The 13,402-nt window shown below is 46.6% G+C and overlaps 1 protein-coding gene across 1 annotated transcript in view; it reads left to right on the top strand.

Moving 5' to 3' along the window:
* LOC135830312 (ficolin-1-like) overlaps positions 1–8,982 on the top strand; it is a 9,071-nt gene extending 89 nt beyond the window's left edge. The window contains exons 1-3 of the mRNA XM_065342576.1: positions 1–109; positions 6,755–6,791; positions 8,354–8,982. The exon at positions 1–109 is cut by the window's left edge and continues 89 nt beyond it. Coding sequence (XP_065198648.1) covers positions 77–109; positions 6,755–6,791; positions 8,354–8,982 — 699 coding nt within the window. The 5' untranslated portion in view covers positions 1–76. The remainder of the gene's footprint in view (positions 110–6,754; positions 6,792–8,353) is intronic.
* The last annotated feature ends 4,420 nt before the right edge of the window (positions 8,983–13,402 follow it).

The following is a 13,402-nucleotide window of genomic DNA, read 5'->3' on the forward strand; positions in this document are numbered from 1 at the left end:
ACAGAATGATATCAATCGTATTGATTCATATCTTCAACAACTGGGTACGAAGATCCTTACTAATGTAAACTCCACTATGAATCAGATGTCATCTCAGGTTACCGCCCTGGTAAGTTCATGATATGGCGGATTGCGTCAATTGTACTAGTAAAACATGTATAGGGAAGGCCTCTTTTACGGGCAAAGCAAAGCACAATCATCACCATGTATCAGTACAGTGAGTAGTTAAACCCAACACGAATGAAAAATGTGAAATGGAATAAAAACAATATTTGTAAAAAAAAATAAGTAGTAGTAGTAAAACATGTGCTTACCCAGCTATAAGTAGGCCCCAGCGGCAGATGCTAGCTAAATGTTGCCAAGATGCTTTTTGGGATGCTAGCTGACAACTCAGAAAGATGCTAGTTTGGATGCTAGACAACACGAATTATGCTACCTATTAATGGTAATGGTGAAACATTTGGGTTGAAAACGGTGTTCCGTGCTATTTATGAATTCTCACAAAGCAGGTATGTAAAAAGAGTTTTTAAAAGTGCGATGTTGGCATCATGTTGCTATGGAAATATTTGCAATACAAAAGAGCAAATACCAAGAAGTACCAATGGCAATGTGGGTCTTGGTCACAACTAGGTAATTGTTGTATACGTTATTTATAGTGGAAATCAAAACAGGCAAAATGCCTAATAACATTGGACCCACTGTGAATAACATGTTAAAGGATATTGTGGAGAAAAAAAAAAAAAAAAAAAAAAAAGTAGATACAAGAGAAAAAGAGAAAGGAAAAAATGACGGAAGGTTGGTTGCAACGAACAGATATCAATCCAGTAAGCATTGGAAAACCTATGTCGCTGATAATATATACTGCAAGGCTTGAGATTTAAAATCCAAATACCTATTTGAATATTTTGCTGCTGGTGGCAATCTATTCCACATAATGGCTCCAGCGTGCGTTAGGCGCTTAGCAGAACGAGCAGTGCTAGCAGGTGGGACCACAAGCAAGTTGCTTTGGCCTCCCCGAGTGCGAGTTGAGGGCACGACAGCAAACAAGGACTCAAACAGGGTGCTACATGCATCATGAAAACATCGCCAGATGAAACACAACATATTCAAGTGCACAGAAACCTGTAGATCACATACATGCATTCGATTTAGCAGGGGAGCAGTACTGGTCCACGGTGGCGACTTGCAGACTGCCCGAGCGGCACGTTTGAACAGCCTATGTAGCCGTTGTTCCTGGGCAACTGTCAAATACGGGTAGTAACTAATAGAACCATACAAAAATTCAGGCAAAACGATAGATCTGAAGTAGGTGAGTCGGCATGGATACGGCAGCGAGGAAGCATGTCGCAGCAGGACAGCAATTTTGTCGGCAACACGACGAGCAACATGGTCCACCATTGTGGTCCAACTCATGTCCGAGTCAAAATGCAGGCCAAGGTATTTGGCAGATGTGACTACTGGTAGGACTTGTGAATTGCATACAACATTGATGTCGAGGGCTGCAGCTCTATGGTGTGGTATGGCGAGTATCTGCGTCTTGGTCTCGTTAAGGATCAGTCCACGTTTCTTCAACCAAGTGGCCAGGTACTGAACTGCTGCAGTGAGGCGCTGGGAGACAACTTCTGGCTGTGGACTGCTCGCACGCAGCGAGATGTCATCAGCAAACTGAATAGTGGTGACGTCATGAGGGGCAAGGTCGCCGGCAATATCCCTCACATACAGAACGAAGAGCAAAGGTCCGAGAACTGACCCCTGAGGAACCCCTGACTGGCTGTCATAAGTTGTACTTCTGGTTTTTCCTGTCTCCACGTATTGCCGGCGATACATCAAGTAGTCTGAAAACCATTGCAAAGCAGTGCTAGTGAGACCCAGTTCAAAGAGGTCCTCAACCAGAATGCTATGCTTTACCTTGTCGAAAGCTTTAGACATGTCGACAAATGCTACTCCTGTGTGCTGCCCAGCGGCTTGTGCTTCATTGATGTTCTCTACAGCTAGCGCTAAGGCATCTGCTGTGGAATGCTGGTGTCTGTAACCAAACTGACTAGTAGGCAAGAAATTGTTCGTGTTGAGGTACTGCAGAAGCTGCTTATGAACAATACGTTCAAGCACTTTCGACACTATCGGCAATAGGGAGACTGGTCGGTAATTCTTGGGTTGGCTGGGGTCTCCAGCCTTGAACAGAGGCCGTATCTTACCCACCTTCATTGCCGCAGGAAACTGTCCTTCTCTCAATGACTTATTAAATAGTAGCGTGAGTGACGGTGCCAGGATGTCAGCATGCATCTGGAGGAGACTTGCTGGAATATCATCACTCCCAGTGGCTTTTCTGGTGTCCAACTGTTCCAACATTTTCCGAGTAGTTGCAATGGAGACTGGCAAGAATTCCGAGAAGTGCACCGCAGGTGGAGGCCCAAGGGGTAGGCGTAGCTGTGCAGGGCGAGCTGGATCTTCCACAACTTTCGAAAAAGTGTCTCGAATCGCATCCACCGTGCACTGTGGATCCCTGTACGTCGACTGTTTGCCTGTCAACTTCTTGATTATTTTCCAAGTCTCTCTGGCATTTCCAGTACATTGCTGAAATTTGGAGTTGTAGAATTCCTGTTTCCGGGTCCTGTTGTAGCTAGTTGCCGCACGTCTGGCTGTACTAAATTCAGCATAAGTCTCCTGTGTCTTAGCAGAGAGCCACTTTCGGTGCAACCTATTCCGCTTGTGTAGTAAGTACAACAATTGCCGGTCAATCCACGGCACTGAAGGGTTCTTCGTTCTGTGATTTCTTTGAAGTGGGGCATGGACATCCAAAACCTCAATAAACCGGCTAGACCACTCGGTCCACATGGCGCTTGGGTTGCCGGTAATACTACACAAGTTCTTCTGGGTTAAGTCACGCCGGAAGTGATCGTGGTTTATCCGGTGATAGTTGCGGTATAAACGTGTGGTGTCAGATCCACGAGGCACAATGAGGTGAAAGTCACTGGCCACGGCAGCATGGTCACTGAAAGCGACCGGGATGATCTTCGCTGTAGTGGAAGGATCAAAATTGTTCAGTATCAAATCGAGGGTGCTGTCTTGTCCTGTTGAGCTAAATCGCGTAGACTTGTTGACACCGTGATGCAGAGCATAGCTGTTCAGCAAGTCAGATAAGTAGTGATACTGAGGGTCCCTGGCACTTAGGTCAATATTCACATTAAAGTCACCACAAACGATAGCATTTGGCTGTGGCCTTAGAGCAGCGCAAAGATGTTCGTCTAGCTTGTCCCAGTAACCCACAGGTTCAGATGGAGGGCGGTAGATCGTTCCAACAAGACAACTGCGGGGCCTGCAAGCGACTTCACACCAGCAACTTTCCACACCATCAGTTGTTATGTCGTCTCTTGGTTTTACCGGAAGACATGACTTCCAGTATATGCAAACTCCTCCTCCTACTCTACCACTATGGTCTCTGCGTGTTACACTATATCCAGTCAGGGCTATTTCTTGGTCCGAAACAGTGGCGTCGAGCCAGGTTTCGTTGACACAGACTATATCCGGGGCGTTGAGTTGTTGTGTGAGCAGTAGGATGTCATTGAGTTTGTTACGCAGGCTCCTGATGTTGAGAAATAGAACGCGAAGTGCACTTGGGTGGGTAGGAGAAGGTAGTGGAACTGACGGACTAAATGAGTCAGCAAGGGGGTTAAGATTGGGAGTTTTATTAGTTTGTCGTCCAGAATCAGGAAGGAATGGTGGCGCAAGTGGATTGAGCGACGCACTCAGTTCTCTTGAGTGATGCGGTCTGATTTGAAGCGCCATTCACGAACCGAAATGCCACTTGGCCAGAAGTCTAGACTCTGGACCTTCTGCCAATGCTCCTCCGAAATAACAAGGTGGGCATACGCCAGACCAAAATACCGTGCCGCAGATACTGAGCATTTGATGACAGTCACACTGCGGTCCTCGCACCATTTAGCGATTGAACCTGCCGAGCAACCGACATCAACACGGCCAACGTAGACGGCCTTGCACCTTAGCCGACTGGCACCCCTTAACCGGTCGTGCTTGCGTGCAGGGCGCTGATAGCAAGATGTCACCGTTGCCTGAAGTGCGGGCTCCGTTACTGAGCCTGCATTCGTCCTGTCTGGTGCAGCCTGGGCAGCCTTGGCACGAAAGCCATCGGTAGCCGGCGCAGCCGCAGCCCTGGAGTAGGAGTGGGGGTGCATCTGCGCCTGGCACGCACCCACAGCCTGCGCGGGCCGTGGATGCACCCGCGGTGAAGGACTGGTACAGGCTGGTTGGGTGCCGGCCAGGCACTCCTCCAGCTTTCTTACTCGACTGCAAGTTACGTCCGTGCTAGCAGCCACACGTCGGATTTCTTCGCCTTGCAACCTGATCGCTTGCTCCAAGGGTCCGGTATACGTCTTCTCAAGCCTTCTTTCAAGAATATTGAGTCGAGTATCCAAGCCATTGAACGAGTTACTGACGGCTGACACCTCCTCACGGATACGAGCAATGGAATCTAGGACCGTTTCCATGCGCTCTTCTAAAAGATCGCTCATACAGGTGCGGAACTGTTTCATGAGGTGGTCTGCATTTACGATGCCAACAGAGTCCGGTGCGGGGAGCTGTGTCGGCGACTTTCGACCGGTACCAACGCCAACGCTGGAAGCAACACTCTCAGGTGACTCCGACAGCTCTCCCAGCTCAAACACAGGTCGAGGCTGTACATGTGCGCAATCCCTGACAGCACTCGCACGAACATGCCTCCGTTCCAGAGAGGCAGCACTTGCTGGCGTTCCAGCTAGAGCCTCCAAGGCCCGCACCATCCCCTCGAACGACATGATTGCTCTGTAGCTGTGTTGACGTGGTTTCAACAGCGCGCGCCCCTCACGCCTCTCACTACTACACTAGTCCCAGCATCGAACAGAAGTGTGAATGCCAAGCCAGGTGCGCAAACAGCAAACAGCACACTGGGCTTGTCCGTGACAACAACGTAGTCGGTGTGGCAACTAGCGTCTCCAAAGCACACCCGGCCGACGAGGAAGGCTACACACAGCTACCCAGCTTCAACAAACGGGAGGGCAGCCTAAAACTACAATGTCAATGGAGAACCGGCAGGACAATTAATCACCTGGGTCTCAAGAATAGCAGAGCAGGCCAAATCACCACCGATAAAACCACTGCAGCCGACTTAAAAAGTCAAATGGAAGGTAATAGGGCAAGCTACGTGCCAGTAGAATGAACCTACACGATGGAAAATTTCAAATCTCAGGAGAGGCAAAAACTGCATCCGCACTAATCTGTTGCTTGTCTGAATTATAAAAGTAGAGAGAGAGAGAGCGTTTAGTTTCTGACAAGTGAAAAAAAAAAGGTAATGCAAGCAAATTGAATGTAGTGCATACAAATATCAATGTGGTAGTACCGTAATACTAGTTTCATAGTGTAATCTAGACCGAATTTCATATCCAGAATGCCAAAATGGGCAAAAATGTATCGGATGCCGGTAAAAACTGCTGTTTATGCTAGCATCGTGTGGAGTCACAAAAAGGTCCTTTTATGCTACTTTGGGTGCTAGCATTTGCCGCTGGGGCCTAGCTATAAGTAACTTTGCAATGACTGAATCAGAGTTGATGTAAGTTAGGCTCACTTCCCCTACAAGTTAGTGAAGGCTTCATGAGTGCATGAAATCTCCCAGTATACAATCCAAACAATGACATACAGACGTGTTTGCTTGTAATATTGATGAATATTCATCAGCAGTCGTCCGAAGCCTGGAGAATGGCACCCACCGTCCAAGCATTCAGTCACAAAAGGTGGAACGTGCATCATTGTTATGATAATAATTCTTAATGATGTTAGGTGAAATGATAGTAAAGAAAAAAGGACCAAGAAACTACAAGTTACGGTATAATGTCCACTAATACCACCAGTTACCAAACAATCAGCTCATGCGATAACATTGTACGACATTGACCGGCGGTACTGATGTTCTACAACTAACTGGCTAACAGCTCTAGCACATCTTGGATGCGCACTCCAACAGCCTCCCAGGTTGGAAGGTTCTAAGTTATAGAAATAATATGAGGCGGGCAAGGTGAGCACAACCAAGACAAGCACAAGCTGAAAGTCTCAGCTGTGAAGGAATGTTGGCGGATGTTCATGCATGTCGATGACGATACTGGCAAGACCACAATACGGTCAAACCCCGGTTCAAGGACGCAAGGAACATTCCATACAACTTGTGTGACTCAAAGACGCGAAGATCAATAGAATTGAAAGGGAAGCTATGCGAACAATAATCGTGCAAAACCGATTGCCTCAGTAAAACAGCACTGTACTTTGGCTATGTCTGGCCAGTATCGTCATCGACATGCATGAACATCCGCCAACGTCCTTCACAGCTGAGACTTCCACCCCCTTATGCAGGATAGCTGTCGATGCAAGGATTGCATTCGTTTGCAATTCTAACAGAGAGCAGTGGCTGGTGTATACATGAAACTGGGGATGTGTAATTTAAAATAATTGTAGACCTTCGGTTTGACAGCAATATTCTACAACTGAGTTGTTAGCCTCGGGATCGAAGACACCATTTCCTTCAGCCGCTGGTACTACTGATTCCAGTGAGACGAAACGGGAGAACCCCCAAACAGTCATAATTATTATATAATTTTGTGCATTTTGAAAAGCAAATCAAATCGGTGATCATCAGAAATCTAATTATAACCTCTTCTTTACAAATCTTTTAAGTTACAGTGTTGATTCTTCTTGTTTGGAATTACCACAGAATGAAAGGCTGAACGAGGTCCAGGAAAATCAAGAAGGTAAAATGCAATCATTTATTAGTTGAAAGAAGGTGGGGTGGAGCACTGTTGTTGTTGTTGTTGTTTATTTATTTTACATCGCATGTCAAACTTGCAGTTCTGCCCAATAATATTATGAAAGCGATGACAACTAGTAAGAAGAGTCAGAAATGAAGAGAAAAATCAATATAAATAAAAATACGAAAATGGAAGTAGCAATGAGGGGAGGCAGGGTCAAGACGAACAGAAAAAATTGGATCTCAAATTTACAAGTCGGGTCATCGTTGCATGATTCTATCGAGCCTCATCAGCAGGATACGAAAGCCATTACATTTACCCGAAGTAAAATACGCGTAGCATGCGTTTGAATTCACGAACAGGTACTATGGACTTCATACAGTCGGGAAGGGCATTCCAGAGTCGGGAAGGCCATTCCAGAGTCGGAAGCTGGCTAGAAGCGGTCGGCATGCGCCAGAAGCACTGTGGGCCAGGGGGAGGGGAAGGTTGCGTCCCAACTGACCTCGAGTGGTCATGCCTGTGGGCGGGCCTTGCAATACAATTCCGGACGACAACAGCTCACTGACGATTCCAGAACGGATTCTAAATGTCAGGAGTCGGAGCTTGCATTCCCCTCGTTCCAGCACTGGGCAGACACCTAGCCTGGTGTACACGGAAGAGTGTGGGCCAATGGGTGCTCATCGGCCACGCAACGGATTCAACGTTTATCCAGTTTAGCTACTGTGTTCCGCTGCTCAGCGGACAGTCCAGGGAGAAACGCATTCGACGCATAGAGAATGTCCGGTATGACAAGGGCAGAGTAATACAGCATCGCCTGCCGCACTGTTAGGCAGTGCCGGATCTGGGGGAGGATCCGCAGCTTCCAGTGCCAGTGCAAGTAATGTGGAGGTCGAGGTGTGCCTGCTGTCCAGCTTTGATTGCAAGCACTTGCGTCTTTCCAGTGTTGAGGATAAGCCCTTTTGCATCGAGAAGCCTGGCGACAGCCGACACTGCTGCGAAAAGGATGATGTTGATGGCGTGAGCGCTAGCGTGGCTCAGGTACAGCATGCTGTCGTCCGCGAACTGTCATGCATGAGGAGTACTGTACGGGTTTGGCTTTCGGCTTGTACAATTCGTTTTCGCAAAGCTTCCCCTTTCTTTACTTATCTTTGATATTTATGACCCACCCAAGTTGGGTGGTGTGCTGCTTAGCTGCTTTGAATTGTAGTTAGACCGCTTTGTCAAATATCGTACTGGTCTCGTCATCGTCCAGTAACAATCGACATTCTTTGTTCCATTGGGACTGTAGCTTTTGCTCGTTTTTGTTGCGCTTTCCTTCCCCTCTTTGGTCTTTTCATAACCTTGAACCTTCCAAGTTGGAAGGCTGTCGGTTAGCGCTACGGAGATGTGTTGAGGGTAGGTGTCAGGACGTCGAATGTCTCAGTACTCTGTCAGTTTTGTGCATAGTTGTTGCACTTTCTGACTGTATATAGTATTCAGTTGCAGTGATGGAGAGTTACTCTTAACTCGTATCCATATGTCCTTTTTCTTTTCTACATTTACTATTCTGATTCCTCATTCTGCAGTGTCATTTCTCTGTCAGAGAACCGACTCTGGTCCGTCAGGTGTATTCAATGGCAGAACACAGACAACAAGATTCACTGCTTACTGTGATCGAGAGACTGATGGAGGTGGCTGGACTGTGTTTCAGAGAAGACAAGATGGCTCAGTGGACTTTTACCGTGACTGGAATGCATACAAACGAGGTTTCGGATCAGCGTCTGGAGAGTTCTGGCTGGGTCTAGATACACTACACTATCTGACGTCACAAGCTCATAGTACTTATGAACTGCGTATTGATATGGTGTTCAATACAACTGGAGAGAAGCATTATGCCAAGTGGTCAACATTCCGTGTTGAAGGGGAAGCTAACAATTACACACTACATGTTTCAGAATTCTCAAGCCCAACATTGGTAGACGGAATGAAGTACCACAATGGACAACAGTTCAGTACTCGAGATCGTGACCATGACTCTGGCGATGGAGACTGTTCTAATTCATCGAAGGGTGGTTGGTGGTATAACGCCTGTTACTTTGTCAATGTCAATGGATTGTATGGACGTAGTGATGGAGCCACAGCTGGTGCAGTGTACGTGCATTTCGGGTTCAAGAGTTTGAAGTTTGTGGAAATGAAGCTAAGAAAGCGTGGATAAAACCCAAGGCACTACTAGATTCATTCCACACACTGCGCTCATTTGCATCCAAATGCAACATACTGCACGTCTTAACTAGTTTCCTCTTTTCATAATGTCTTTAGAAATGTTAAGACCTCTTTCCACGCTTACAATTCCTTTGCAGAGAATCAGCATGCCATTGGATTCTCAGTCGCGAGAGTCTACAAACCATCGATGCTTTGTTTAACATAATATTACTGCACACATTCACTAAGTGAGTGTTTGCCATTTAATGGGCATTGCTCCAGTTCCTTCGCCACCATAAAACACATTGATCTCCTTGGAGCGCTTTCGTTTTATACTTTTTATCAGTGAGCCATCGTGGTTTCAAGAATACGATCACTCTTTGTAATGAATGGTACTTTTCCTCTCTACTACAGCCACCCACATTCTCTCACTAAAGACCTGAACACTAACCGTCTAGCGCTATCCATTTCAACTGTTTTTGTTTTGCGTGACTAATTGCTTAAACCAAACAAACAGTAGAATGACTCGCGAGCAAAAGCTGACGTTCAATTGAGGGGTAGACACACTATCAAAAATGTCTGTGACAAGCACGGTAGGTAAGAACTGTTTCCTGGTGCCTCTATATCTTTTACTTTGTACTATGTGCGGCTCCTCCGTTATTACTGAAGACTGGGGGGGGGGGGGGGTGAAAGCTGGCACTGAGATCCCGAGTTCGAGTACTCTGATTTTCTCCGATCGAATATTCGAGTAAAAAAGGGGAAGGACAAAATGTTACGAGTTATGACTACCGTAAAGTCTGTGATAAAAGTAACTGTCTACCAACGTAGGTGGACAGTTAGGCATAACTCGTAACATGTTGTCCTCCTTTTTCACCATAATTTAATTGGATGGTGGCACCATCCGAGTTGAAGACAGAGAGTAGAGGAAACATGGAAAAAGAGAGCAATACCTACATGTAGATACTAGATAGGTGCGATTAGACTGTGTCAGTAGTCCACATTCAGTTCTCGGCGCGCAGGTAGCGGTATACCTGCGTCTTGAATGCCTGCATTCGGCTGTGATGGGGAGGATGCAGGAGCAGATCACAGGGCAATGCATTCCACTGGTGGAGCATACAGTGGGAAAATGATCGCTTCAGGACTAACGGGGTAGAGGCTGGCGTCCAGGTGAAACTGGTGGCCGGCAGCGCTGGCATGGTCGCTCCGGGTTCACGGGGTGGCCAACTGCTGACGGCGACCTGGCAGAACCGCAAGGTGTTGAGGTGGGCCCGTAATTACTTGTAGCTTGTATAAACAAGCTAGGGCAGCTACTGTCGGTCTGATTGCCATACTGGGCAGGATTGCTCCCGGACCGATGATTCTGAGGGCGCTGTGCTGGACTCGGTCCTGTCGGCTGAGTTGGCTGGGTGACGCTCCAATCCAGATAAGTGGGGCGTACTCCAGCAGGGGACGAACGAATGCCTTGTATACTGGAAGGATCCGGTTCGGAACAGTCCAAGAGGGGAAGGAACGTGCAACGAAGAAGAGCACGAGCTACGCCCCACGGCAACAAAGAATTCCGAAAGTTACTGGATAAAGAATAAAGTAGTTCCACGCGACGCACGTTTCGCCGTATATGTCAGGACGGCTCAAAAGGTGTGCGAACTCGAACTCGGATGGTGATCCAATCTAATTATGGTAAAAAGGGGAAAGACAAAATGTTTCGTTGTATGACTAACTGTCCACCAACATAAACAGATTATATACAGTCAGGAAGTGCGACAAAATGGCAGAAAACTGACAAGGAGAAGTGAGACATTCAGCGACCTGACACGTAATTCCAACATGTCTCCAAGGTACAAACCAATAACCTTCCAACTCTGCAGGATGAGGCTCGGAAATGTCTCAGTACTCCTCGTCAGTTTTGTGCCATTTTGTCGCACTCGCTGACTGTATATGATCTGGTTATGTTGGTAGACAGGTATTCATCACTCTTAACATGTTGTCCTGCTCCTTATTTGACATAATTAAATTGGCTCACCATCCGAATTCAAAGATAGTAAATGTTAGGGATTTTGTAAGTTCAAACTTTAACCGCCAAGTTTTGTTCCACAGCAAAGGTCATGCAATCAGTCTGCAGGTGATCGCAGCACCGATCAGAAGTACTGGCTGATGGAAGAATAGTGAAAGGCTTTGTCATGAGCATCGGTACACGACACCACTGCATTGGGCAACATAACTATCAGCGGGATCGTACACAAAGGAGAGAGTATGGGCCAGAATGCTGTACTTGCGCACACCAGATAAGAGAGGGCGAACTCGGGATGGTACTTTAATAATAATAATGATAATAAAAATAACAGCTCGCATGTACCTCATGGGGGGGGGGATCACCCATGGGGCTAATGCCTCTGTCGGCAAAAAAATTAGAGAAAACGAGAAATACATGACATACACATCTTCGCCATTCTGTTATTGCAGGAAAAACTACATCGATTCCACCATGAGCCTAGGCATGGGGAATATAATATTAAGTACAGAATGTTATTTATCAAAAAGATATTTGAGTAAAGGAAAAGGACATAATTATGGAAACGAGTTAAGAGTAACTCTCCACCACTGTAACTAGATACTATATACAGTCAGAAAGTGCAACAACTAGGCACAAAACTGACAGAGTACTGAGACATTCGACGTCCTGACACTGATGAGCCGTCACGAACCATACGGCGAAACGTACGTCGTGTGAAACAACTTGTTTTGTAGTCAACTAGTCCATCACAATGTCATGCATGAGGAGTACTGTAGGAGTTTAGACTTCGGCTTGTACAATTCGTTCTCGCAAAGCTTCCCCCTTCTTAACTTATCTTTGATATTTTTGACCCACCCAAGTTGGGTGGTGTGCTGCTTTGCTGCTTCGAATTGTAGTTAGACCGCTTTGTCAAATCGCCTACTGGTCTCGTCATCGTCCAGTGACAATCGACATTCTTTGTTCCGTTGAGACTGTAGCTTGTGCTCGTTTTCGTTGCGCTTGCCTTCCCCTCTTTGGTCTTTCCATAACCTTGAACCTTCCAAATTGGAAGGCTGTCGGTTAGCGCTACGGAGATGTGTTGAAGCTAGGTGTCAGGACGTCGAATGTCTCAGTACTCTGTCAGTTTTGTGCCTAGTTGTTGCACTTTCTGACTGTATATAGTATCTAGTTACAGTGGTGGAGAGTTACTCTTAACTCGTTTCCATAATTATGTCCTTTTCCTTTCTACTTTTATTATTGGCTCAATACCCGAGTTTCAAATATTTGAGTAAGCGCAGATATTTTAGGCATGATGAGTTCGTACATTGATTCACAATGCCGAGCCAAGCTTCCCTGTCTTGAGAGATAGCTTCCGCTTCGGCAATGGAAACGTTTATTGTCTTTAAGTCATTCTTGATGTTGTCGATCCATCTAGTTACGGGGCGTCCTCTGGGCTTCTTGATGTCTTTGGTGTCACGTGAAAGTCTTAGAGCTTTGTAGGATGATGAGTCACTGCCTTCTCTGATTACTTGGCCGAACCATAACAAGCGCCGTTCCCTGCATCTTCTGGTGATAGGCAATTGGCTGGACAGCTTGTATAAGTTTTTATTCAATATTATTTGGGGATACACTACGCCAAAAATGGATCATAGTAGCTAGTTTGCGGCGATGCCACGTATCGATTCTGTTGCCGAGTGCTACTGTCAAGGTTCACAGGCCACAGTTGTATAATAGAACCGGAAGGATAAGTGTGGTAAACAAAGGCAATCTAGATAATATAGTGTGTCTTTTCCAGGCTATAGTGCCAAACGCTCGATTAGCCGCATTGATACGGTTCTCGATCTCACTTCCAGATCCCAAGAGACTTCCAAGTAGTTTCGTCTTTCTCCATGCGTCATCATCCTTCGAAGGACTTACACATTGAGTTTTTGTTAGATTTAATCTCAGGTCATCCTGGGCGAAAATTGGCTCACATTTCGCTGCAGCGCCAACCACAGCATCACGATCAGTGTCATATATTGTGGTGTCATCTGCATACTGTGAGAAATGAGTAGGCAGGCATGAATGGGAGGTGCAGGCTTCTCACACCTGCCTCATCGCACCTTCTGCGTAGACAATGAACATGGCCGGAGACATCGGGTCTCTCTGAACCACGCCGATTTTGGTCGAGAAGGGAGCACTGAGCTGCCGGGCAATCTTCACCCTAGCTGTCGTATCGGAGACTAGCAATTTCATCATTGAGGTGGGTACACCCGAAGCGGCCATTCGATCAAGCGCCTTGCCATGGTTCACTGTGTTGAATGCACCGCTGAAATCTAGTAATGCTGCGGAATAGTTCCAATTTCCTAGCAAAGCTCTCTCACACAGAGACCACAAACAGAAAACCCCATTAGCCGTTGAGCGACCAGGTCTGAAACCGGCTTGTGACTCGTCCACAAATTGC

Source organism: Sycon ciliatum (assembly GCF_964019385.1).
Source record: "Sycon ciliatum chromosome 5 unlocalized genomic scaffold, ocSycCili1.1 SUPER_5_unloc_1, whole genome shotgun sequence".
In the NCBI taxonomy this organism is placed as follows: Eukaryota; Metazoa; Porifera; class Calcarea; order Leucosolenida; family Sycettidae; genus Sycon; species Sycon ciliatum.